The 23,670-nt window shown below is 48.7% G+C and overlaps 1 protein-coding gene across 4 annotated transcripts in view; it reads left to right on the top strand.

Moving 5' to 3' along the window:
- Positions 1 to 23,670, top strand: part of Kiaa1549l (KIAA1549 like) — a 264,763-nt gene that overhangs the window by 138,413 nt on the left and 102,680 nt on the right. For 2 of the 4 annotated variants that reach the window (XM_075961574.1, XM_075961573.1), the window contains exons 2-4: positions 15,677 to 16,021; positions 18,604 to 19,215; positions 21,382 to 21,497. In XM_075961574.1, coding sequence (XP_075817689.1) covers positions 15,677 to 16,021; positions 18,604 to 19,215; positions 21,382 to 21,497 — 1,073 coding nt within the window. Of the gene's footprint in view, positions 1 to 15,676; positions 18,215 to 18,603; positions 19,216 to 21,381; positions 21,498 to 23,670 lie in introns of all 4 variants that reach the window. The other 2 variants (XM_075961572.1, XM_075961571.1) reach the window with 2 other exon arrangements.

The following is a 23,670-nucleotide window of genomic DNA, read 5'->3' as shown; positions in this document are numbered from 1 at the left end:
AATAGCTCCTCAGCTAGGGGAGGGACTTTGTAGGCCCCTCCCACATTCTTGCGGGCTTGTCTGGTGTAGGTTTCCTGCAGGCAGTCAGCAATCACTGTGAGTCCTTCTGTGCCGTGGTTCAGTCTCATCCGGAAAATTTCTAGCAGTTGCCCTTACAATCTTGATGATTCTTTGGGAGGCAGGCGTGTGAGATAGAGGTCCCATTCAGGGCTGAGCACGCTTCAGCCTCAGATTCTCTGTGTCTGGCCAGTTGTGAGATCCAGAGAACCAGCATGGTCTGAGCATTGTGTGTCCTCTGTTCTAAGGGCTTCACAACTCAAAGGTTTTCCTGAGATAGGCACTGTGATTACTCCCGTTTCTCAGGTGAGAAAATCAAGGCCCAGGGAGGCTAAGGAAGTTGCTCAAGATCCCACAGTTCGCAAATTGAAGAGTAGGGTCTGCGGTCAGAAGCATGGCTGCCATACTCCTAGGAAGCTACAGCTGTTTTTCTCTGAAATGTAAAGGGAGTGAGTTTTGACTCTTTCCTCTTTACTTCATTTCCCGCGTAAGGAGCCAGTGATGGTCAGGTGTGTGTCTCAGGTGCTGGAACTGAGGAAACCTGGCGAGTGGGGAGGCTAAGGCTCATGTCCACGGCTGGTTAGGAAGGCAGCTGGGTGGCCAGGGAAGATGTTCATCTCCCCAGCGCTTCTAGTGGTCAAAGAAAGACAGCCACTGATTGGGCAAGGACCACAGCTGTGTCTAACTTGCAACAGCCATTTTGAGCAGCTCAGGAAGCAGTCCAGGGCAGTGCTGAAGCCGAGTGGACCGCCGTGTCTGAAGTACAAACTCCAGGTTTTGGAAACAGAGGTCTCTGTGGTGAAACCAGGCAGGATCAGGGCACAGATTCGGCCCTAAGACCCGAGCACAGAGGTGTGTTCTGTGTCTGGATAGGTGTATGTGAGTGTTGGGGCTTGAGGTCACCAGAGGTGTGAGGTCCCCCCGGCGCTGGTGTCATCGGTGGTTGTGAGCCATCTGACAGGGCTGCTGGGAATCAAACTCGGGTTCTCTGCAAGAGAAGTGTGTGCCCTTAACTGATGAACCATCTTTATAGCCCCTAACTTATTTTTTTTAAAAAAAATAAAGGATGTTTCATGCCTATCTATCTGTCTGTCTGTCTATTATTATTACCACTATTATTATTTTATGTGTAGAGTGTTTGCCTGCATGTATGTCTGTGCATCACTTGCATATCTGATGCCCATGGAGGTCAGAAGATCCCCTGGCACTGAAATTACAGGTGGTTGTAAGCTGCCACGTGGGTGACAGGAATCGAACCCAAGTCCCTTGAAAGAGCAGCAAGCACTTTTAACCACTGAGTCATCCCTCCAGAGCCCACCTCATTTTTAAAACAGGGTCTTTCACAACACTCGGAGCTCCCCATTTCGTCTCCACCTGTGTCCCCCTACAGCCCTAAGATCTCAGGAGCCCACTTCCAAGTCCAGCATTTACTTAGGTGCCAGGGACCCCAACTCAGGTCCTCACACTCTGCACCAAACCCTCAGTGACTGGGTCATTTCCCCAGTCCCCAGGCATTTTTGGTCACCAGCCAGTGGCAGGCTGTGGATCCAAACTTGTGTTCTCTTAGCTCCCTTCTCTTGGGTCGTACCATATTAATAGACTACTTCCCAAAATGTTTAGTTCAAGTCCACATTTAACTTTCCTGAGGACAGTCTTACTTCACTGACTACTGTTTGAACAAGCTTAGCTTGAAATATATGTCTACAAGTTGTCCATTAAGTAGGGTTTTGTGACTTCCCCTTCTTGTTTCCTTATGATAGAAAAGATGACTCTAACTACTTTTTCATCCGTGAAGGGTTTTCATCTTGCTTGCTTCCATTTTCATGCCCGATGTAAATCAGTTTCTCCTGTCTCTCCTCATCCAATGCTTCTATAGCTCCTACCGCCTGAGCTACCCTTTAGGGGCTCCTTAGATTCTTGGTGCCTTTATAGGAAACACTGTCTAAGCAGAAGGGAGTGGCTAGGCCTGGACCCGGCAGGGTGACCTTTGTGACTTCAGAGAGTGGCTGAGGGCTTGTCCTAGAAAACCGTGCTCTCTCCTTCCTCTCTCAAGGGCCTTGCCTTTGCTTTCTGTGGCTTTTGGAGACTTATCAGCGTATTTGTCAGTAACCGTGGTCCATGTCGTCCCAAACAGCTGTGGAGGTGATTTGAGTCTGAGCTCAATGGGAAGCGAAGACTGGGGAGGTGGTTCTGGGGGTGAAGTGCTGGTAGCGAAGACATGAGGATCCGAGTTCAGATCCCCAGCACTCATGTAAGAAAAAAAAATCCAGGCAGAGCAGCAAACGTGTGGACACAGCACTGGGCAGGGGTGGGGGGAGTGGGTAGAGACAAGCTGATTCCTGAAGCCACTGGCCAGTCAGTCAAGCCAAGATCAGTGAGCTACAGGTTCCTTGAGAGACCCTGCCTCAAAAAAACAGTGGAGAGTGATTGAGGAAGGCACTTCATGTTGACTTTTGACCTTCATTGGCATTCGTGCACAAACACATACCACGGTTCCAGCATGTGTGTATACATGAACATCAAAACACATGCACACTCACACGTACACACACTCATGCACACACACACACTCACATAATATCTGTTGATATTCATTGAGGAAAACCAATAAGGTTGTGTTATTAGAATGGCCCACTCTCTTCTTTCCCCTTTAAAACTGAAATTCAGGCACAAGAAGGCATTCCATTTCACTACAACTTCCTAATCTGTTTGCTGCTGCAGCCATGTGTCCACTCTGCAAAACCCTTGTTTTTTTTCAAGTCCCCGGTGCTATGTCAGGCTTCTCAGCCCAGCACTCACTGTCTGGGATATTCCCACAACTCTACTAACTGCTCTTTGTCCTGACCTGAAACCAGCCTTCACGCTGCCATTCAGTCATGATATCCTGTGCCTGTCTGGTCTCTCTGCACCTCTTTACCATGCAACCTCCATAGCTCCTTACTGCCTACTTGGATTAGGGTTTTTTCTCCCTTTTGCCTTCTTCTCTCCCTCCCTCCTTCCATCCATCCCTCCGTCTCTCCCTCCTTCCCTTCTCCCTTCTTTCATTTTTAAGACAGTCTTGGCATGTCTTGCCCTCAGCTTTCCAAGTGAAGGGATTGCAGGTATGGCTACCATACATGTCCCTCTATAAATTTTTTATTGCAATGTAATAAATTGCCACAAGCCATGGCTCAGTGCGAACCTACTGTGTGGGTCACCTGGCTAGGGAAGCCTCTCCAGCCCAGCTCACCAGGGTCCTCTGCACAGGGTTCCTGGCTGTAATTATGGTGCTGGCTGGCTGTGTGGACATCTGGAGGCATGGCTGAAAAAGAATCCACATGCAAACTCACTTGGGGTTATTGGCAGCTTTTTCCTGTGGCTTCCACACTGAGGGCTTAGCTTCTTTATGGTTGTCAGCACACGGGCCAGCCGTTCATGGTCCCTTACGACTGCCCAGAGGCCACCTAGGTCTTTGCCACAGGACTCACACAATATAACTTAGTGCCTCATGAAGCCATGGGGAGAGAATGAGTCGCTAGGGTAATGGCATCCTAGATGAGGGTGTTTTACCTCTTGCTTCTTCTGTTGTTTAGATGGAAGTCACAGGTCCCTCTTGTTTTCTCTGAGGGACATCACTAAAGGAGTGACTGCCAGGAGACCGTCATGATGGCTACCTTAGAGCCAGTCAGACACGTCACTTAGAACAGACATTCACCTCACTGCCTTCCTTCGTGTGTGTCTTAAGCTTTCTACAGTTTGTCTCTAAATTTACCTCTCCACTTTTGTTTATTTATTTATTTATTTTTATTTATTTATTTATTAAAGATTTCTGTCTCTTCCCCGCCACCACCTCCCATTTCCCTCCCCCTCCCCCAAATAAGTCCCCCCCCCAGCCTGAAAAGCAATCAGGGTTCCCTGTCCTGTGGGAAGTCCAAGGAACCCCCACCTCCATCCAGGTCTAGTAAGTTGAGCATCCAAACTGCCTAGGCTCCCACAAAGCCAGTGCGTGCAGTAGGATCAGAAACCCATTGCCATTGTTCTTGAGTTCTCAGTAGTCCTCATTGTCCGCTATGTTCAGAGAGTCCGGTTTTATCCCATGCTTTTCCAGACCCAGGCCAGCTGGTCTTGGTGAATTCCCAGTAGAACATCCCCATTGTTTATTTATTTTTAAGATAGTGTTTCATTTAGCTCAGACTCAACATGTGGCCAAGGCTGGTCTTGAACTCCTGATTTCCCGCTCCCACCTCCCAAGCCATGGGTGTGTGCCACCATATTCAGCTGTTACTTCTCATTTCTGCCTTGGACATTTTCTCCTGGGCTGGGGAGATGGTTCTGTGGTTAAATGCATGCTGGACAAGTGTGAGGACCAGAGTGTGGGTCCCCAGAACCCATGTCAATGCCTAGTGGGGGTTGGGAGGGGTAGAGATGGGATTCCCAGAGCAAACTGGCTAGCAAGACTAGCCATGTCAGTGAGCTCTGGCTTTGAGTGAGAGCCCTGCCTTGATGAATAAGATGGAAAAGCTATTAAAGATAATTCCTGACATCAACGTAGGCTTCCACATGCCCGGGCACACGTGCACACACGCACGTACATGCCATGAAAAGTTGAAAAAAGAACATCCCTTCTGTTTGTGGGTTTTCTAAGAAGCAACTTTAATTAACACATTCACTTCATTAGCAAAGACAACATGCTAAAAGGTACAATAATTTTTCATTGGAATGAAAGGTTCCCATTGTTTGGTTCCTTGATCCTATAAAGAATAGACTGAAAGTTATAGAGACCCAGTTTCTGGATGCAGTCCCATGCATACTATGCCGGTGATTACTGCTACCCAGCCCTCCACCCTTCCCTCTGTGCTGAGGACACCTTCCTAACGTGCCCATGATTTGGGAATTCCATCCATGCACAATGGTGTCCAGGCACTGGATGGAAAGACTTGCCCATCTGTAGAGACTTAAATTGCGAGGGACAGAATGATCTAGAAGTTCTATCATATGTGTATGCCGTCTGGGCTGAGGTGCCAGAAGACTTGATTTAGTCTGGGATGCTGTCTTCCTGTGGCATAGGCTGCTCAGAGTGGCTCCCAGGTTCCAGGACAGAGGGAAGCTTCCCAGGGACCCAGCTGTAACTATGTGGCCTTTTATGACATAGCTTCAAAGCTGTGTTGGCGTTACTTTGCCACACTCCAGTTGGCAGAACAAACTCAAGTTCACTCAAATTCAAGGGGGGAGGAAATAGACTCCCACTCAGAGCTGTAAAAAAGATGCCGCAATTAAAGGGACTGCCACAAGCATAAACACGAGCGTGCTTAGGGAAATAATGGAATCCTGAATTCCGAAGACCTAGGGGGACCACGGAGGACTCTGTTTCCATCTCTCCGGTCAGCTTTCTTGGCAGCTTCCCTTCTGTCTTCTGTCTGGACCTCTGCAGGTGTTCCTAACTGGTCTACTGATGTCCACTCTTGCCAGTTTTTCCTCAAGCCGCAGAGAGAATAATTCTTCCCAAACATTCCCTAATCCCCAACCCTCTCCATCCAGCTGGAACCCCCGAAACTGTAGCGATCCAGCCAGCACCCACCTCTGAGGTTTTATCTTGCTGTCCACCACCACTCTTCATGATAGACTATTGCCTACCTTTTTGTATTAGTTTTTATTCTTACTTTATTTTATGTGTGGGTGCTCTGCCAGGGTGCATGTCTGTGCACTATGTGTGTGTACACTACCAGAGGAGACTACCAGGACTGGGGTTAGAGATGGCTGTGAGCCACCATGTGGGTGCTGGGAATTGAAACCGGGTCCTTAGGCAGAACAGCCAGTGCTTTTAACCAATCCTGTCCCAATTCCTTGTATTCTTGATTCTGTTTCCTGTCACAGGGTCTTTGTTTATGCCTGTTCCTCTACATGGACGTTTTTACCTTCCTTTGCTCTTTGGTTCTTTCTGGTCACCTTCTCAGTGGCGTTCTTCCCCACTTCCTTAACCAAACCATACACTCAATGATTTCTCTTAAGGATGTGTATCTACAGTCTATAGCTTCATGTTTATATTTGTGAGAATGTCAACTTTATATCCATATGTCTATGAAGCCAGAGACCATGTATGCTTTTTCCTACAAGACATTGTCTACTCCAGAGTATGGCATATAGCAGGCATTTGCAGGGGGGACGTAAAGGAGCAGGGAGGAGGGCAGAAGTGAAGGAGGGGAGGCAGTGATGAATTCCTCTGAAGGATGCCCCTTCAGGTGCTTGTTGGAGTGATGAGCTCAGTAACTTAAACTAGTGTGTTGAGCTTCCCATGGTTTTATTGATTAGAGACATCTTTCTTTTATTATTATTTATTATAATCTCTCTCCTCCTGGTCCTGGTTCTTTTGTTAAATAATACAGCCAAAAAGTTTCCCCACGGCTGGTCAGATGGCTTATGGGTACAGGCACACACTGCTGAGCCTGATGACCTGAGTTTGATTCCCAGAATCCACACGGGGGAAAGAGAGAACTGACTCTTGCAAGCTGTCTTCTGACCTCCACATGTGTGTTGTGATGTGTGTGTGCGAACACACACACACACACACACACACACACACACACGTGAATGTTTAAGAAAAGCTTTCCTGGGCTAGAGAGATGGCTAAGTGGTTAGAGCACTGACTGCTCTTCCAGAGTTCCTGAATTCAATTCTCAGCAACCATGTGGCGGCTCACAAACACCTATAATGAGATCTGGTGCCCTCTTCTGGCTTACAGGCAGGATACTATATAAATAAATAAATAAATAAATAAATAAATAAATAAATCTTTGAAAAAAAAGAAAAATGTGTCAGGCAGATTCTGACCCCCATCCGTGAGTCTTTCTAAATGTTTCTAAAAATATTTAAACAGCAGAGAAAGATGAACCGAGTCCCCGAGGTCAACAGCAGGTACAAACACTTACCACCATGCCCCTTGAAGGCTCTCCTCATGGCAAATTGGGTATTTCATTTAAGAGCATATCTTCATCCTCAGAGATAAATACAGTCTGCAGCTCCTTAACAACTCTGGTATTCCAGGCTGCTATGTGTAGACGCTTACAAAGCTCTGAGTGTCACCTGGGATCTCAGTGCTGGCAGATGAGAACCTCTATTTACAAGGAAAGAGCTCCACCAAGATCATGTGCTGTAGAATGTATCTTCTATTTAAATGTGAAGTTGGGGGTCTGAAAAGGTAGCTTAGCTGTTAAAAACACCTGCCGCTCTTGCAGAGGACCTGAGCTGAGTTCCCAGCACACCCGTGGCAGCTCACAGCAACCTGGAATACCAGTTTCGTAGCTTTTTGACGCCCTCTCCTGGCTTCCTCGGTCACTGCATGCACATGGTGCCCATAGATACATCCAGGCAAAACACACATATACAAGTAAGATAAAATGATACATCTTTTAATTTAATTGATATTTGAAAACATAAACGTTGTACACATTAATTGGATGCCACAACATGTTTTGATGCATAGATACATTGTGTAATTTTAAAAGTAGGTTGAAGGCCTCTCCTTAATAGTTATCATTTCTTCCTGGTGAAACACACAAGGTCCACTCTTCTGGCATTGTGACTTGTACAACAACGTTATCGTTAGCTCTGCTCAGTGCACTATGCAGCTGCACACCAGAACGTCCTCCTCTGTCTACCCCTAGCTCAGTGCTGCCTGCCAACCTCTTTCCACCCCTCCCTACTCCATTTTCCCTGGCTTCTTGTAACCACCAATCTAGTCTCAACTTCTGTGATCTGTATCTGTCATTGTTTGTTTACGTGTGTGTGTGTGTGTGTGTGTGTGTGTGTGTGTGTGTGAGAGAGAGAGAGAGAGACAGAGACAGAGAGAGAGAGACAGAGAGAGAGAGACAGACAGACAGAGAGAGAGAGAGAGAGAGAGAGAGAGAGAGAGAGAGAGAGAGAGAGAGAGGGTATTCATGCATGGCATGGCATGTGTATAGAAGGCAGAGGGCAAATTTTGGGAGTTGGTTCTCTCCTTCTGCCACACGGGTTCAGGGATTAGACTCAAGTTATCAGACTTGGTAGCAAGTGCCTTAACTCACTGAACCATTGTGGTGGTCGGAATGAGAGTGGCCCCCAGAGGCACACGTGTTTGAATACTGGGTCCCCAGTTGAAAAGATGTGACCTTGTTGGTGGAAGCAAGCCACTGGGGCAGGCTTGGAGGTTTCCAAGTACACACGTTTCCAGTTAGCTTTCTCCACCCTGTGCTTGTATAGTAAGATGTAAGTTCCCAGCCACTGCTCTGGTGCCAGGCCTGCCTGCCTGCTGCCAGCTCTCTGCCATGCTGCTCACAAGCCCTAATTAACCCTTTGAAACTGTAAGCCCCAAGCAATCTCTTCTTCCATAAGTGGTCATGGTGTCTCATCTCAGCGATAGAATTGTACCTAAGACTGCCATCTTGCTGGCCCTCCATGCCAGACATTATCTCAACTGAGCAGTACAGAGAACAGTGGATTTGATCCTAACTCAGTTTTAGAATTTTAACTTAATGTTTTATTTATTAATCACCATATAAAATTATATGTTCCCTTTGACACTTTCATACTTACTGTTTGGTTGATCCCTTCCCTGCCCTTCTTGCCCCTCTCCCTGCCACTGCCTTCTGTCCTCCTTTCTAATATTTTCTAATATCCTTCCACCCCCTCATTTAAAACCTCTCCCCCTACCTTGGGCCCTTTCTAGTTCCATAACCTCCACCCACCCCCTACCACATACATACAGATATGAACAAATTAGAAGCTAGGACCTATGTATGGGAGAGGGCATATGATACTTGTGTTTCCTGGTTACCTGTTGCCTGGGTTACCTCTCTTCACATAGTATTTTCTAGTTCCATGTTTTCCTATACTTTTCATTTTTCTTTACAGTTGAAAAATCGTTATCCAATCATCTGCTGATGGACATCTAAGCTGACTTGATGTTTTTGCTATTGTGACTAAAGAAGTAATAGACATGGATGGACAAGTAGCTCAGAGATGGGACATAGAGGCCCTTTGGTCGTATGCCCAGGAGTGGGGTAGGGGAGTTGGATGGTAAATGTCCATGCTGATGTCTATAGTGACCGCCCCGGTCTATACTCCAACAGTGACTAAGGGTTCCAACTCCTCACATCTTTGCAGCATTTTTAAATGGCACCATTCTGCCTCTAGTGAGACAAAATCTCTACGCAGTTTTAATTTAGAGTTACCTGATTGTTAGATGTTGGACTTTAAAATAATTATTTATTCGATACTTGTATTTCTTCTTTGGAGGTGTGTTTAGCTCACTGGCCCATTCATTCACTGGCAGCTCTATGCACACACACTCACAGCTCTATGCACGCACACTCACAGCTCTATGCAAGCACACTCACAGCTCTATGCACGCACACTCACAGCTCTATGCACGCACACTCACAGCTCTATGCACACACACTCACAGCTCTATGCACGCACACACACACACAGCTCTATGCACACACACTCTCAGCTCTATGCACGCACACTCTCAGCTCTATGCACGCACACTCACAGCTCTATGCACACACACAGCTCTATGCACACTCACAGCTCTATGCACGCACACACACAGCTCTATGCACGCACACTCTCAGCTCTATGCACACTCACAGCTCTATGCACACTCACAGCTCTATGCACACACACACACAGCTCTATGCACGCACACTCACAGCTCTATGCACGCACACTCACAGCTCTATGCACACACACTCACAGCTCTATGCACGCACACTCTCAGCTCTATGCACGCACACACAGTCACAGCTCTATGCACGCACACAGCTCTAAGCACACTCACAGCTCTATGCACACACACACCCACAGCTCTATGCACACACACACACACACAGCTCTATGCACACCCACAGCTCTATGCACACACACACACAGCTCTATGCACACTCACAGCTCTATGCACACCCACAGCTCTATGCACGCACACTCACAGCTTTATGCAAACACACACACACACAGCTCTATGCACACACACAGCTCTATGCACACACACACACAGCTCTATGCACACTCACAGCTCTATGCACACCCACAGCTCTATGCACGCACACTCACAGCTCTATGCACACACACACAGCTCTATGCACACTCACAGCTCTATGCACACCCACAGCTCTATGCACACACACACACAGCTCTATGCACACCCACAGCTCTATGCACACACACACACACACACAGCTCTATGCACACTCACAGCTCTATGCACACACACACCCACAGCTCTATGCACGCACACTCACAGCTCTATGCACACACACACACACAGCTCTATGCACGCACACTCTCAGCTCTATGCACGCACACTCTCAGCTCTATGCACGCACACACACACAGCTCTATGCACGCACACTCACAGCTCTATGCACACACACTCACAGCTCTATGCACACTCACAGCTCTATGCACACTCACAGCTCTATGCACGCACACACACACAGCTCTATGCACGCACACTCTCAGCTCTATGCACACACACTCACAGCTCTATGCACGCACACTCACAGCTCTATACACACACACACACAGCTCTATGCACGCACACACACACAGCTCTATGCACCCACACACTCACAGCTCTATGCACACACACACACAGCTCTATACACACACACTCACAGCTCTATGCACGCACACACACACAGCTCTATGCACGCACACTCTCAGCTCTATGCACACACACACACAGCTCTATGCACGCACACACACAGCTCTATGCACGCACACTCTCAGCTCTATGCACGCACACTCACAGCTCTATGCACACACACACACAGCTCTATGCACACACACAGCTCTACGCACGCACACTCACAGCTCTATGCACGCACACAGCTCTATGCACACACAGCTCTACGCACGCACACTCACAGCTCTATGCACGCACACACACAGCTCTATGCACGCACACTCTCAGCTCTATGCACGCACACTCTCAGCTCTATGCACGCACACTCTCAGCTCTATGCACGCACACTCTCAGCTCTATGCACACACACTCTCAGCTCTATGCTCACACACACACAGCTCTATGCACACACACACACAGCTCTATGCACACACACACACAGCTCTATGCACGCACACACACACAGCTCTATGCACGCACACTCTCAGCTCTATGCACACACACACACAGCTCTATGCACGCACACACACAGCTCTATGCACGCACACTCTCAGCTCTATGCACGCACACTCACAGCTCTATGCACACACACACACAGCTCTATGCACACACACAGCTCTACGCACGCACACTCACAGCTCTATGCACGCACACAGCTCTATGCACACACAGCTCTACGCACGCACACTCACAGCTCTATGCACGCACACACACAGCTCTATGCACGCACACTCTCAGCTCTATGCACGCACACTCTCAGCTCTATGCACGCACACTCTCAGCTCTATGCACACACACTCTCAGCTCTATGCACACACACACACAGCTCTATGCACACACACACACAGCTCTATGCACACACACACAGCTCTATGCACGCACACACACACAGCTCTATGCACGCACACTCTCAGCTCTATGCACACACACTCTCAGCTCTATGCACGCACACTCTCAGCTCTATGCACGCACACTCTCAGCTCTATGCACGCACACTCACAGCTCTATGCACGCACACTCACAGCTCTATGCACACTCTCAGCTCTATGCACGCACACTCTCAGCTCTATGCACGCACACTCTCAGCTCTATGCACACACACTCACAGCTCTGCATGCACACACACACAGCTCTATGCACACACACACACAGCTCTATGCACGCACACTCACAGCTCTATGCACACACACACACAGCTCTATGCACGCACACACACACAGCTCTATGCACGCACACTCACAGCTCTATGCACACACACACACACAGCTCTATGCACGCACACTCACAGCTCTATGCATGCACACACATTGTTGTCGGGCTTGGCGTCACATGCCTTCATGTGCTGAGACATCTCATTGGCCGGGAAAGTGATCTCTGGGATGTCTTCCTACAGCATTTAAACGTCTTACCCACAAGTCACACTTGCCGTTTTGTTTATGACTCATTGGTCACATGGTGCCCGCCAATCATCATGGTATTTTAAGAAGTTCATTCATGAGGCTTCATGACGTCATGTACTCAGAGGGTAGAGAGAGCATTAATGAGTGTCACGCACAGCAGATGGCCCATCTCAAAACTGTTCATAAATACTTCCTCCCCATGCATTGGGAGTCGTGTGGGAGAAGAAAGGCTCCCCTGGGAAACCCTGGATCCTAGTCAGAAGAAACAAATCCACCATGGGCCATCATGCAGTGCCTGGGGTTTTTCATCAGCCTCCTTTGGTGTGGTCAGTGACCCTCCCCATCACCCCCCAGCATCCATCCCTCCCTCCATTTGCAACATGTTTGTGGGAGAACATCTTGCCAGAAACGAAAGCTTAGCTTGAGCATCCTTCTTAGTTACGAGGTTGTGTCTTTGAAACAAGATGAGTTTGTTTTGACTCTGGAATCAGACCAACGGATGAATTGGTTTCAATAAAAGTAAACAGGGATCATCCGTAGGTTTCACCTGACTGCCACACTGTCTTCGACAGATTCTGCATTCACTCCCATGCATCACCAGACATGGCTGTACGCAGATACACAGTGTCTGTTAGGAGAGGACACGAATGCAGAGTGGAGAGGCGTAAAAGCAGTAGTGTGTGCCCTCCGTGTGACACTTCAGCTGCCCGGGAGAAAACCCCTCAGGTCGCCTGTGGTAACACTGAAGTAGTTTTCACTGTAGACCATGAAGGGGTCCCTGGAAGAGCAGGGACTTCAGTGCAGTGCTGTGTAGATTTTAGTGTCCTGGAGCTGTGTGCCTCCTGATGCTGCTGTCTGTTGAAGGTGGGTTTACCTGGCTGAGCCACGGGGAGCTTTGGGTCCTGCAGGTAGGGCCCCACAGAATCCTGACAAGGTTTTAAGGAGCCAGTCAGGCTTAGGGTGGCTTCCTCAGAAGACATTGGTCTCCTTACAGAATGTAACAGCGTCCCATTGAGGATGGTGGGCTTATACCCTGACAAATTCTAAAAATGACTTGAGGCCAATTTCTTTTTCTTCTTTTTTTATATATATTTTATTATTCATTTTACATACCAACCACAGTTCCCTTTCCTCCCCTCACCGCCTTCCCCTATTTCCCCCCAACTCACCTCCATCCACTTCTCAGAAAGCATAAGGCCTCCCATAGTGAGTCAACAAAGCGTGAGGCCAATTTCTTATATATGAATCTCAACAATGGAAAATTTTTTAAAAACGGAATATGGGGCTGAGGAGATGGCTCTGAGGTTAAGAGCACTTGTCGCTCTTTCAAAGGACCAAGGGTCAATTTCTAGTACCCACATGGTGGCTCACAACCATCTGTAACTCCAGTTGAAGGGGATCTGACACCTTCTATGGCCATGTGGTCCACATGAATACAAGCAGGCGAAATATCCATACATATACATAAAATAAAAATAATTTAAAATTGTTCTTTAAAGAAACACAAGAACACAAAGGATCAAAAGGGAAATGTCCATGTGCTTTTATTTGGAGTGAAAACTTCCCATCTGCATGTTTTTCCCAAGCCTCACAGAGAAACTGGAAAGATCGTTTCGAAAGACGGTTACTACTGAACTTTCGTCATGGAGAGGATGTTGCTTATCATAAAGCTTTCGCAATGAAAGACTTTCTCCAGTTGTTCACTTCCTTGGTTGGCAGAATACAGAACAGGAGAAAGGCAGCCTAGCCCCGGCAGGGAGGAGCCCTCACACCCTGGCCTGCTCCTGTGCTCCTCCAGCAGAGGGTGTCCTCTCTGTGGGCCAGGCTCCTAGTTACAGTCAACAGAGTAGCCCAGGTTGTAATCAGAACTTATTAGCTTAGTGATTTTCTACACAGAGCGCCCAGCCCATCCCTCCACCTCCGCAAGTTCATTTGTTCCTTACAGGTGCTGAGTGAATTCATTCTGCTGTGCCTGTTGTCCTTAGCTATGCGACAGAGACACATGCTCAACTCTGGGTGGCTGAGGATAGCTATCAACCAGACTTTCTGAATTCCTAATAAATGGTTTCTATCAAACGGTTCTAATATTTTAGCTAAGATTGTAGAAAGCTCTACAAGTACTGTTCCTTTCGTTTAAAACTCTTAAAACCTTGGGGCCCGAGGAGACAACTCAGTTGGTAAAGTTCTTGCCCCTGAAGGACTGAAGGACCAGGAACTAAGTTTGATCTCCAGAGGCCAGCAGAAAGCGAAGCAAGCTGGTGCATGCTTGTAATCCCAGCATGGGGGAGGTGGAGGCCAGAGGATGGGTCCCTGGAGCTCTCTGGCAGGTTAGCCTAGCCTCGTCGGCAAGTTCCAAGTCCCAGTGAGAGATCTCATCTCAAGGAACTGTGGACAGCTCTAGAGAACCAAATGGCACTGAAGGGTGATGTCCGACCTCCACATGCATGGTTAACATTACACATATCAGCGTAGACACACACACACACACACACACACACACAGAGAGAGAGAGAGAGAGAGAGAGAGAGAGAGAGAGAGAGAGAGAGAGAGAGACGGAGGGAGAGAGAGAGAGAGAGAGAGAGAGAGGGAGAGAGAGAGAGAGAGAGGTGCTGAGAAGAGAAAGGAGAGAAGGAGAGAAATATTAGCTAAGAACACTTAGCCACCTCTTGTACCACCAACCCAGAGGAGCCAGGAAGGGGGCATCATAGAGAAGGACGTGTGCCATCCCACGGTTCCATCTCTCCCACCTTCCTTTCCTGCTGCGGTCCAGGGCCTCCTCACCTTTCTGCCAGGACGTCATGCATTGTGCTGACAGTTCTGGTCTCAGCAGGTGCTCTTGGTGACACGAGGCCTTTCGAGAAGTATCTCCTGTCCTAGGTGGGAGATGAATAATTTTTCCTTTTGAAATAACCTAATGTGAAAGAAATCTCTTCTGTTCCTTGACAGAGCATGAACAAAGAACCAGGAATCCCTTTAAACTCAGGAGAAATGCATTTCATTGAAGTCATTTTTCCTTAGAATATATTCTTGAAGATATTTTTCTTGAGATGTATTAGGGGCCTGAGAACACGTTCATAGAGAATGGTCCTTCTTCAGTACTGTGCATTTTGGGCTCTTGGCTCAGATTTATTTTGGTGTCATTTGTTAGCTGCAGGTAGCCATGTCTGTCTGATTTTTGTGGGCTTTTATCCTGGTAGGAAATAGGAAAAAAAATGAAATACATGAATGTCTTTTATAATATTGCTCAAAAGTCCTTTTATCAGCTAGGTGTGGTTTGCACACACCTTTAACCCCAGTACCAAAAGGCAGAAACAGGCAGATCTCTGTGAGTTACATGTAAGACCCTGTCTTCAAAAGAATTCCTTCATCAAAGACTACTTTTATGGCACTGCCCTGTGAATTCTCTGCCTTGCACATTTGGACTGAGTTCCTTGTTTGAATTGTTTCACGACGGGTCTATGGTGAGTGGAAGGGCTCTGTGGCCAGGCAGAGCTGTCTTGCCTGCTCTGGTCTCCAGCCCCTGCCCACCGTAGCCGTATCTCGATCCCATGTCTCACGTGGATGCTCTCTTCCACAGGGACAGACAATCTACAGACACATGTCACTCCAACCTCAGAGTCCATTCCTCTCGGGAAATTGTTACCAATTTCACCAACATGGCCTTTTTTGGAAGTCAAGTCTTCCTCAGCAGCAGATAAAATCAAGAATGTTCTGGGACAGCCTTCCGACAACACAAGCTTGCTGCAGCTATCCCAGACACCTCTTCCCAAGGCACGCCACAAGACCAGGGCTCGTGTGGACTTCTCTTCGTCCCTTTACCAAGGAAGTGGACACGGCGCCTCCCCGGATCTTGCTAAGGACTCCATTGAGACTGTGGTCCACCCCAGGCCTGAAGGGGAAAGAGAAGCGACAGCCATGTCAGGTTTGCCTCGCACCAGCATGCTTTCCCCATTGCCTAGAGCCCCGCCAGCTGCCTCGAGGGCTGCTTCCCCATCACAGCCTCTGGTGGGGACTCCCTCCCTTTCAAAGCATCCCTTGAGGTCAGACAGCCTTCCCCTTCTCCCTCCACCATCATCATCTTCATTGCTCCCTGGTTCATCTCATTCCATCACTCCTAAGCCTATAGATCACCCCACCGAAGTGCCTGTGTTTCCCCAAATCACACCAGCTGATTCCTCTTCAGCTCAGAACCCAGTTAATGTCCTAAAACCATTTTCTCACAAAACAAACCACGTTCCATCCAGAAATGCCCGGACTTTCATTGGTACCCCTCCTCTAGACTTTTCTAGACCCTTAACAAAGCAGTACTCTGAGCTGGCCCCATCAGGGATTCCCCGCTCAGCAGGTTCCCTGATTCCCGGGGCTCTGAGCTCTCTGGCAGAACTGTCTCTTCCTTCCATAGCCCCAGGAGGCCTTCCAGGTGGAACCTCCTCGTGGCCAATGTTGGAAGAGCCCTTGAGTTCTGCATCCACCCAGCCAGGCCCCACCGCGAGGGCTGTCAGAGGGCGCAGTGGGGTATTATCGACCATTAATCTGGGCACAGCAGCAGCAAGCTATGAGGCTTGGCCCCTACAAGTCCAGACTGCAGAGTCAGGGACGAGCAGCAGAGAGCGAGCCCCTGTTCCTCCTGCAAATAGCGCCACCACCTGGCCACATCTGGCAGCCGCTCCGGAGAATTCCAGGAAGCCCTTCCGCTCCCCAGAAAACACCCCTTCCTCCTCGCTGCTTTCTCTGCCACTCACTACACCCAGTCAAGAGCAAATGGACCTTTCTGAGGCGGCTCCTGGATCACCACTGAAGGGGACGGGCGCCCTTCCCTCCCTGCTTACCATCCTCCAGCCCACTAGAGACCGTGCCTCCCCAGACCCCGTGCCGGAAGCCGCCAGTCCCCAGGAAGATGGCCGTGGTGGATACCTTCCTGATGTAGCCATACACCTCCCCTCCAGCAAACATCCTGATCTTCCCCCTACAGTTTGGACATTTCCTCAGCAAAAAGAGGACAGGGTTACAGCCATTTGGGGGGAAAATGAAAAGGCAAATGGGACAGTTCCTCTGTGGGCCCTTCCAACTAAAGAGGCGTCAAGTCTTCAAGCAGTGAGTGGATTCACCTCTGATTTTAACACAGGTGAAGTCTCGCCTCTCATCAAGACAGCACTAAGAACAGACCTCTCTCCTTCAGGGTCACCTCCATCATCCATGCTCGTCTCACAAGCCCCTCAGGCAGGTTCTCCTCCTGGCTCTTCCAGCACTGAGCTGGAGACTCTGGCAGCTGTGGCAAGCCCGTCTGGGTTGCCAGCTTCAGCTTCCAGACAGGTGCCAGCCCTTCCCTCCTCCCCCGATGTCTATGAGTTCCCAACAATGGAAGGCACGAGAAAGCCAGCAGCCACAGATGTTCTCTGGAGCTCTCTTGCTGCGGCAACTGCATCCCTCTCCACAGAATCGACAATATCTGGTTTGCCGTGGCAAACGGATCGTGATTTAAACACTCCCACAATTAGCGCCACAAGCTGGGAGCCTCCTCCAGCTACCGTGACTCTTCCCAGCCATACAACTTGGGATGCCAATGCGATACAACCTCAGAATTTCAAAGAGGCTGCTGGGCAGTTGGTGATGACAGACGGCTTTAACTTTCAGGATCCAGTCTTCAGTCAGAGTGGCAATCAGCCCCTGCGGCCATCGGAAGGGGCCATAGTTGAAAGCCACACAGACCTCTGGCTCACAAGCAAGCACCCAAGAGACTTTGACACAGCAATAGGTGATTATTATCCACCCACACGTCAACATTCTATGTCGCAGCTGCCTCTCCGGCCAGCCCATCCTCTTTGGCCAACCTGGCCAAGCTTAGCTTCTGCAGCTAGCTTGCAGCAAATGCTTTCAGATGGAACAGACACAGATTCACAAATTTCAAGTGACACCTTTCTGTCGCCGGGAAAGAATGGCTCCCCACAATTCCAGAGTGTCTTGGAATACCATTCATCTACAGACTCCACTTCCGTATCAACTGGTGCCTTTTCCAGGACCCCCTCCAAAGTGCTGCGAACTTCTCGGCGCCCCAAGACACGGACAGGTGCAGCCACTAATGCAGGTAGTTCGCTTCCTGGTACCCAGAAAACAGGTATGACTGCTTTTCCGGCCAAAGCATCTTCAAGCTCAACACAGATGCGCAGCTTTGCTTTGAAGCAGCCCGCCTCCCCTCGGTCTGTAGTGAGGTACAACTCCAGACAGGCATGTGGCTGATCCTCCCTGCCTCCTTGAGTTTTGTGAAAGTATTCAGAATTTATTTCCTTGTTATCAACAACCATGGCTTTGCTGTACGTGGCATTCGCATTATGACTAATTGACTTAATGAACCAAAGGTTGATTCGCCTGAGTTCTCCCCGCTGCAAGCCTGGAGCATAGAGACATCTTACACTAGCAAGCTCATAAGTTACATGTCTTCATCGTCAGGAGAGTGACGTGTGCATCCCAGACCAATGACAAACTCTTCCTTTTCTCTCTTTGCAGTGGAAACCTCAGTGTCACCCAAGGGAGAACTGACAGCAACAGCTGCAGCCGCTGCCACCACCACCCTGTTTCTGAGGAAGTCAAGCCCAGCAGCGTTGTCTGCAGCCCTCACTGCTAAGGGCACTGGCAGCAGCGGCGGTTTAGCCAAGAGCGGTCTAACCACAGCTCTAGCTAAAAATGTCACCAGCAAGGCAGCGTCCAGCCCAAAGGTGACAGCAGGGACAGTCCACACTGCCTTCCCAATCACACCAACCTACATGCTTGCCCGGACAGCACACAGCATGAGCACACATACAGCCACACAAGGGGCCACGGGCTCTGCTTCGGGCCTGTTGTCCACCACACACCTCCCCAAGAAACCACAAGCCATGCACACTGGCCTCCCTAATCCCACCAGGCCAGACACACCCAGAGCATCCACCGCCCGCCCGCTGACAATCACTGCTGCGCTGACGTCCGTTACAGCATCAGTAAAGGCCACGAGGCTGCCATCTCTGCAGACAGGAAACACGGACGCTGCTTTTCCGGCTGTGTCTACTGCAATGGTCACAACTGGCAGGATGGCGTCCAACTTGGACTGTCAGATGTCCCACAGGCTCCTAGTGAAGACAGGTGAGAGGCCACAGTCTTGTTGGTCTGAGGACATAGGGGCAATCCTGACCTCAGCCATCCAACAGAACGAGTTCTCTTAGATCAGTGCGTGTCAATCAGGAGTGCTCTCGGCCTCCTTCTCTGAGGTGTGACAATGTCTGGAGACATTTTGGTTGTCTCACTTTGGGAAGGGGTGTTGCTTGGAACCTGTGGGCACCTGGGATGGTGTTGAACGTTTCACCATGCTCAGTCTGCACAATAAAGACTAACTGTGGCTGGAGACAACACTCAGCTGGTAAGGTGCTTAACATGGTGACCTGAGCTGACCTCCTGGAATCCATGTTTTAAGAAAACTGGCTACGGTAGCTTATAACCCCAGAGATGTGGGAAAGCAGAAATAGGCAGATTCCTGGAGCTCCCTGACCAGTCTGTCGGTCTAGCCTACTTGATGAGCTACAGTGAGAGACCTTGTCTCAAAAAACAAGCTGGGTAGAACATGAGGAATAACCTGGGGGTATTCTCTGCCTTTCACATACAAGGACACTCTCTCTCTCTCTCTCTCTCTCTCTCTCTCTCACACACACACACACACACACACACACACACACACACACAGAGAGAGAGAGAGAGAGAGAGAGAGAGAGAGAGAGAGACTCGGGGGTGGGGTGGAAGAAAGAGACAGACTAATCAGTATGTCAAGGTTGAGAAACCTTGACTCTCATCAAGTGTCGGAAAAGGGGAACGTTGGATGACACAGATTCTAGCCCTAGGATTGGTTCTGGCATCAGAAGTGCCCAGGGAAACCACAATTAGCCCAGTGGGTCAGAAAGCTCCAGAACACAGCGTGTTTTGTCTGTGAAGTCTACCAGTGATGTCTCACGTGAATAAATGATGTGGATCATCTAACACAGACTCTTGGGAATCGCTGTGCCATTCAGAAAGGTTTTCCTAATAGCAGACAGTTGAATCACATGGTGGGTGGGGTCTGGGATTTCTTTTGATGTCAGTGGGGTTGATCTCTTCTCTGCCCCACTCCCTGGTTGCAGAAAGCAAGTCTAGAATACTTGGAGTGTTTTGAATAGTGCAGTAGTGTTTTCTATAAAAAGCACTGGACAGATTATTTGAGAGAGCATGCCAGTGTTGAGTGTTCATTCCCGCCTTCCTCCTCGCCCCACAACGAACGAGGGGAAATTATATCTTGAGACTTATCTTATTCTAAAATGGGAAATTGTGAAACTAGGCACAGCAGAAGATACAGTATCTCTTTCTGTTTCTCTATTAAGCCATCTGGATTCTTAACCCCTTCCCCTCTCCAGATCCATGCCTTCTTCTTCCAGCCCCCGCCCCGCAGAAACACCTTCTCAGCTGCTCTCTTCTTCACTGCCCCCACCAGATCTTTCTCGTCTCACTCTGAATATCCCTTTTCTCTGTCCCACCGCCCACTGCCACTACCTCATGCCTGCTGTCACCACCACTGCTACCCTATACGCATGTCTCTCTCTCCAGACCTCAGTCTGTTTACAGCATGTAGTCAAAGGGGTCTTCTAGAATACATTTTAAATTCCTATTTCCTCTCTCCCTTAGAATTAAGTGAAACACATACACGGACAAGATTCACTCCCCCCCCCCAGCCTTTTCACTTAGCACCCCTGGCTCTGGGAGTCGGGGTAAGGGGGAGGGCAGTCCCTTCCTCTTGCTTAGCTGACCACTGTCACACTTCAGTACTCGTCAGAAGCATAATTCCCGTGGAGACCTTCCCTGATCCCAACCTCTTCCAGAAGCCTTGGCAGAACCTTAATTTCCTTCTAATAGTGACAGTTAAATTCAGCTACAGATGCGGCCTGTCCCTTCTGAACTGATCAGAACTGTAGAACTCAGTTCAGGGCCAGTCTCTAAGTATGCCATTACAGAACTGTGGTTGCATGCTGACCTGCTGGGGGCCAGGAATGGAGGCTGCTGGTCCTCACAGTCAGAGGCAGAGTGAGCTGGAAACGATGTGCCAGCAGCACACCAACTCTACAGCATTAAGACCCCAAAAACGGTCACTCCTCAGCCTGTCCCCTGATTGGTGGACCTTTGCCGATTCAGCCGTGCTCTGGGTTAGATGGACGCCGAGACTGGGGGCTGACTGGTCACTATGACGTTCACTAGTAACTCTGATTGCTGTGCCTCTGTTTCACCCCACAGTTTTTTTCCTAACTCAGAGGAGAGTGCAGAGCAGCGAGTCCTTGAAGCTTGGTGTAACCAAAGGGCTCACGCAGGCGTTGCGGAAGGCTTTCCACCAGAATGATGTCTCCGCTCACGTAAGCTCCTTCCTTCCTAAGATGGCCAATTCAGCCCACCCCCCTCGGGTTCAGAGTAGGAGTCGATATTTTCCTCCTTCCTAGGCGCCACACCCACACTTGCTGGAAGCAGAAGTTTTTGACATTTTTAGCAGAGAGCTAACGTGTGTGGCTGGAGAAAAGGGTCATTTCAAGAGGAAAACTTGAGACTAATTACCTTTATTACTTTGATATTTTTAAAAATTGTCCCGTCTTTGGAGGAGTATTTGTGTCCTCTAGAAGTGATCAATGCATTGTTGTTTTGTCTTTTGTTTTTTTCTGTTTATCTTCTGCACAACTATAAACAGTGATTTATTTCTGGACATTTAACAGGTATAATAAAGTCAGGTAGATATTGCATGCTTATACTTTCAGAAAGTGAGAGGCTGAGGAACAGGAGGATTTACCCAAGTTTGAGGCTATCCTGGGCTACAGATGAAGACTGTCTGGAAAACCCAAACCACTACTCCTAACAACAAAAGCCCTAATTACTCAGATCTGGAAGAGGAGTTCCACTTTGTTTGGCATGCCAGCAGCAGACAGGGAAGTAAACATTTTTCCCTCCAAACACTCCAATGCCAAGTACTGCTTAATAAGTGCGGGCTGGTTCCAGTGGCACAGCCAAGCGGCAGAGGCATTGTTTTACAGTCTTTTGGGTTGATCCCAAGTGTTAGAGCAGCGAATGCGACTGGCAGCCAGCGGGCTCCCTTTTGTACGACTTAAACGTATCATTCCAGCGTCCTCTTCTGATGGCCTGGGTAACAGCTGCATTCAGTCGAGTCGTCCCCCCCACCCGTCATACAGGGGATTAGGGTGAGATTTTGGCACATCCTCTTTTGGTCGCTGTCAGTCTCTCTTTTACAATTCTGAAAAAAAGAAATCGAGAGGAAGCAAGAAGGGAGAGAAGGAGGGAAAAGTACTGGAAACCTTAAAACTTTCAAACCCAAAAGCTGAGCACGGAACTGCTCTCCTTCACATACCTGGCGTGGCTTTTGCAGAGCCGCAGTCCTTTTCTAGGGGCCTCCGCAGCTTCCGCTCTTCCTGCACAGCACTGAGGACCCCTGGAACTGTTTCTAGTCTCTAAAAATAATTGGTGCACTCTGTAAACTTAACACACAGTTTTATATCAGCACAATGAACGTAAATCAGGATCACTTTCCATGAATAAAAGGTAGTGGCAAATGTAGCACAAATTCTAGTTGGTCTTAATAAAAACACAGAATCAGATATTGGGGTAAATGCTCAAAGATCAGAGAAGTAAAGGAGCCAGCCACCAGAGAGACTTTTTTACCTCAACTGAATGTTCAGACCGAAGCGGGCAAGATCCTGTCTCCAGGAATCCTCAGACTGAACAGGTTATCCTGTCTTTACAAGCCCTCAGACTGAATGGGGTATCCTGTCTTTACAAGTCCTCAGACTGACTGCCTTGAGCTCCTCTCTCCTCCCACCTTATATTCCTCTCTCCGCCCAGCCATATCCCTTCCTGTCTCCGCTTCCCTTGTGTTGGGATTAAAGGTGTGTGACTCCCAAGTACTGGAATTAAAGGTGAGAGCCACCACCACCTGGTTCTATTTCTCTTTGAGACTGGACCAATCTAGTGTGGCCCAAGATGGCCTTGAACTCACAGAGATCTGTCTACCTCTGCCTTCCGAGTGCTGGGATTAAAGGTGTGCGCCATCACTGCCTGGCCTCTATGACTACCTAATGGCTCGCTCCACACTCTGATCCTCAGGCAAGCTTAATTTGTTATAGCACAAACAAAATATCACCACAGGCAAAAATGAGACTAATGGGCACAAAGAGTTCCAGTTAGCCGACATTGTCCGCACTAGGTTGAGGGGCAGAGCCTGGCATCGCTTTGCTCGGTTTTTGGTTCGTTCCTTCATTTGTTTTTAAAGACATACAGGGGTTATAAATGTATGAAAAGCAAATAGTCCCCGAAACAAGGCTTGCTCTTTGAAGAAATTAGCAGGTCTGGGAAGTTCACAGCATGCTCACTAGGTGAGTTGTTCCTGGGGGCTGTGTTCCTGGGCCATCTTAAAGCTCCTTGGTTAGTCATTTTTATAAAGAACCATCGAGACCACTTTAGAAGGACCAGATTGCATCCATCATGTTGCAAATTAAGTTTTCTTGAGTTCTTTGAAAAATGTTTGTG

Source organism: Microtus pennsylvanicus, chromosome 2 (assembly GCF_037038515.1).
Source record: "Microtus pennsylvanicus isolate mMicPen1 chromosome 2, mMicPen1.hap1, whole genome shotgun sequence".
NCBI lineage: Eukaryota > Metazoa > Chordata > Mammalia > Rodentia > Cricetidae > Microtus > Microtus pennsylvanicus.
The sequence above is the reverse complement of the archived record's forward strand: the minus strand, read 5'-3'. Positions and strand labels throughout refer to the sequence as shown.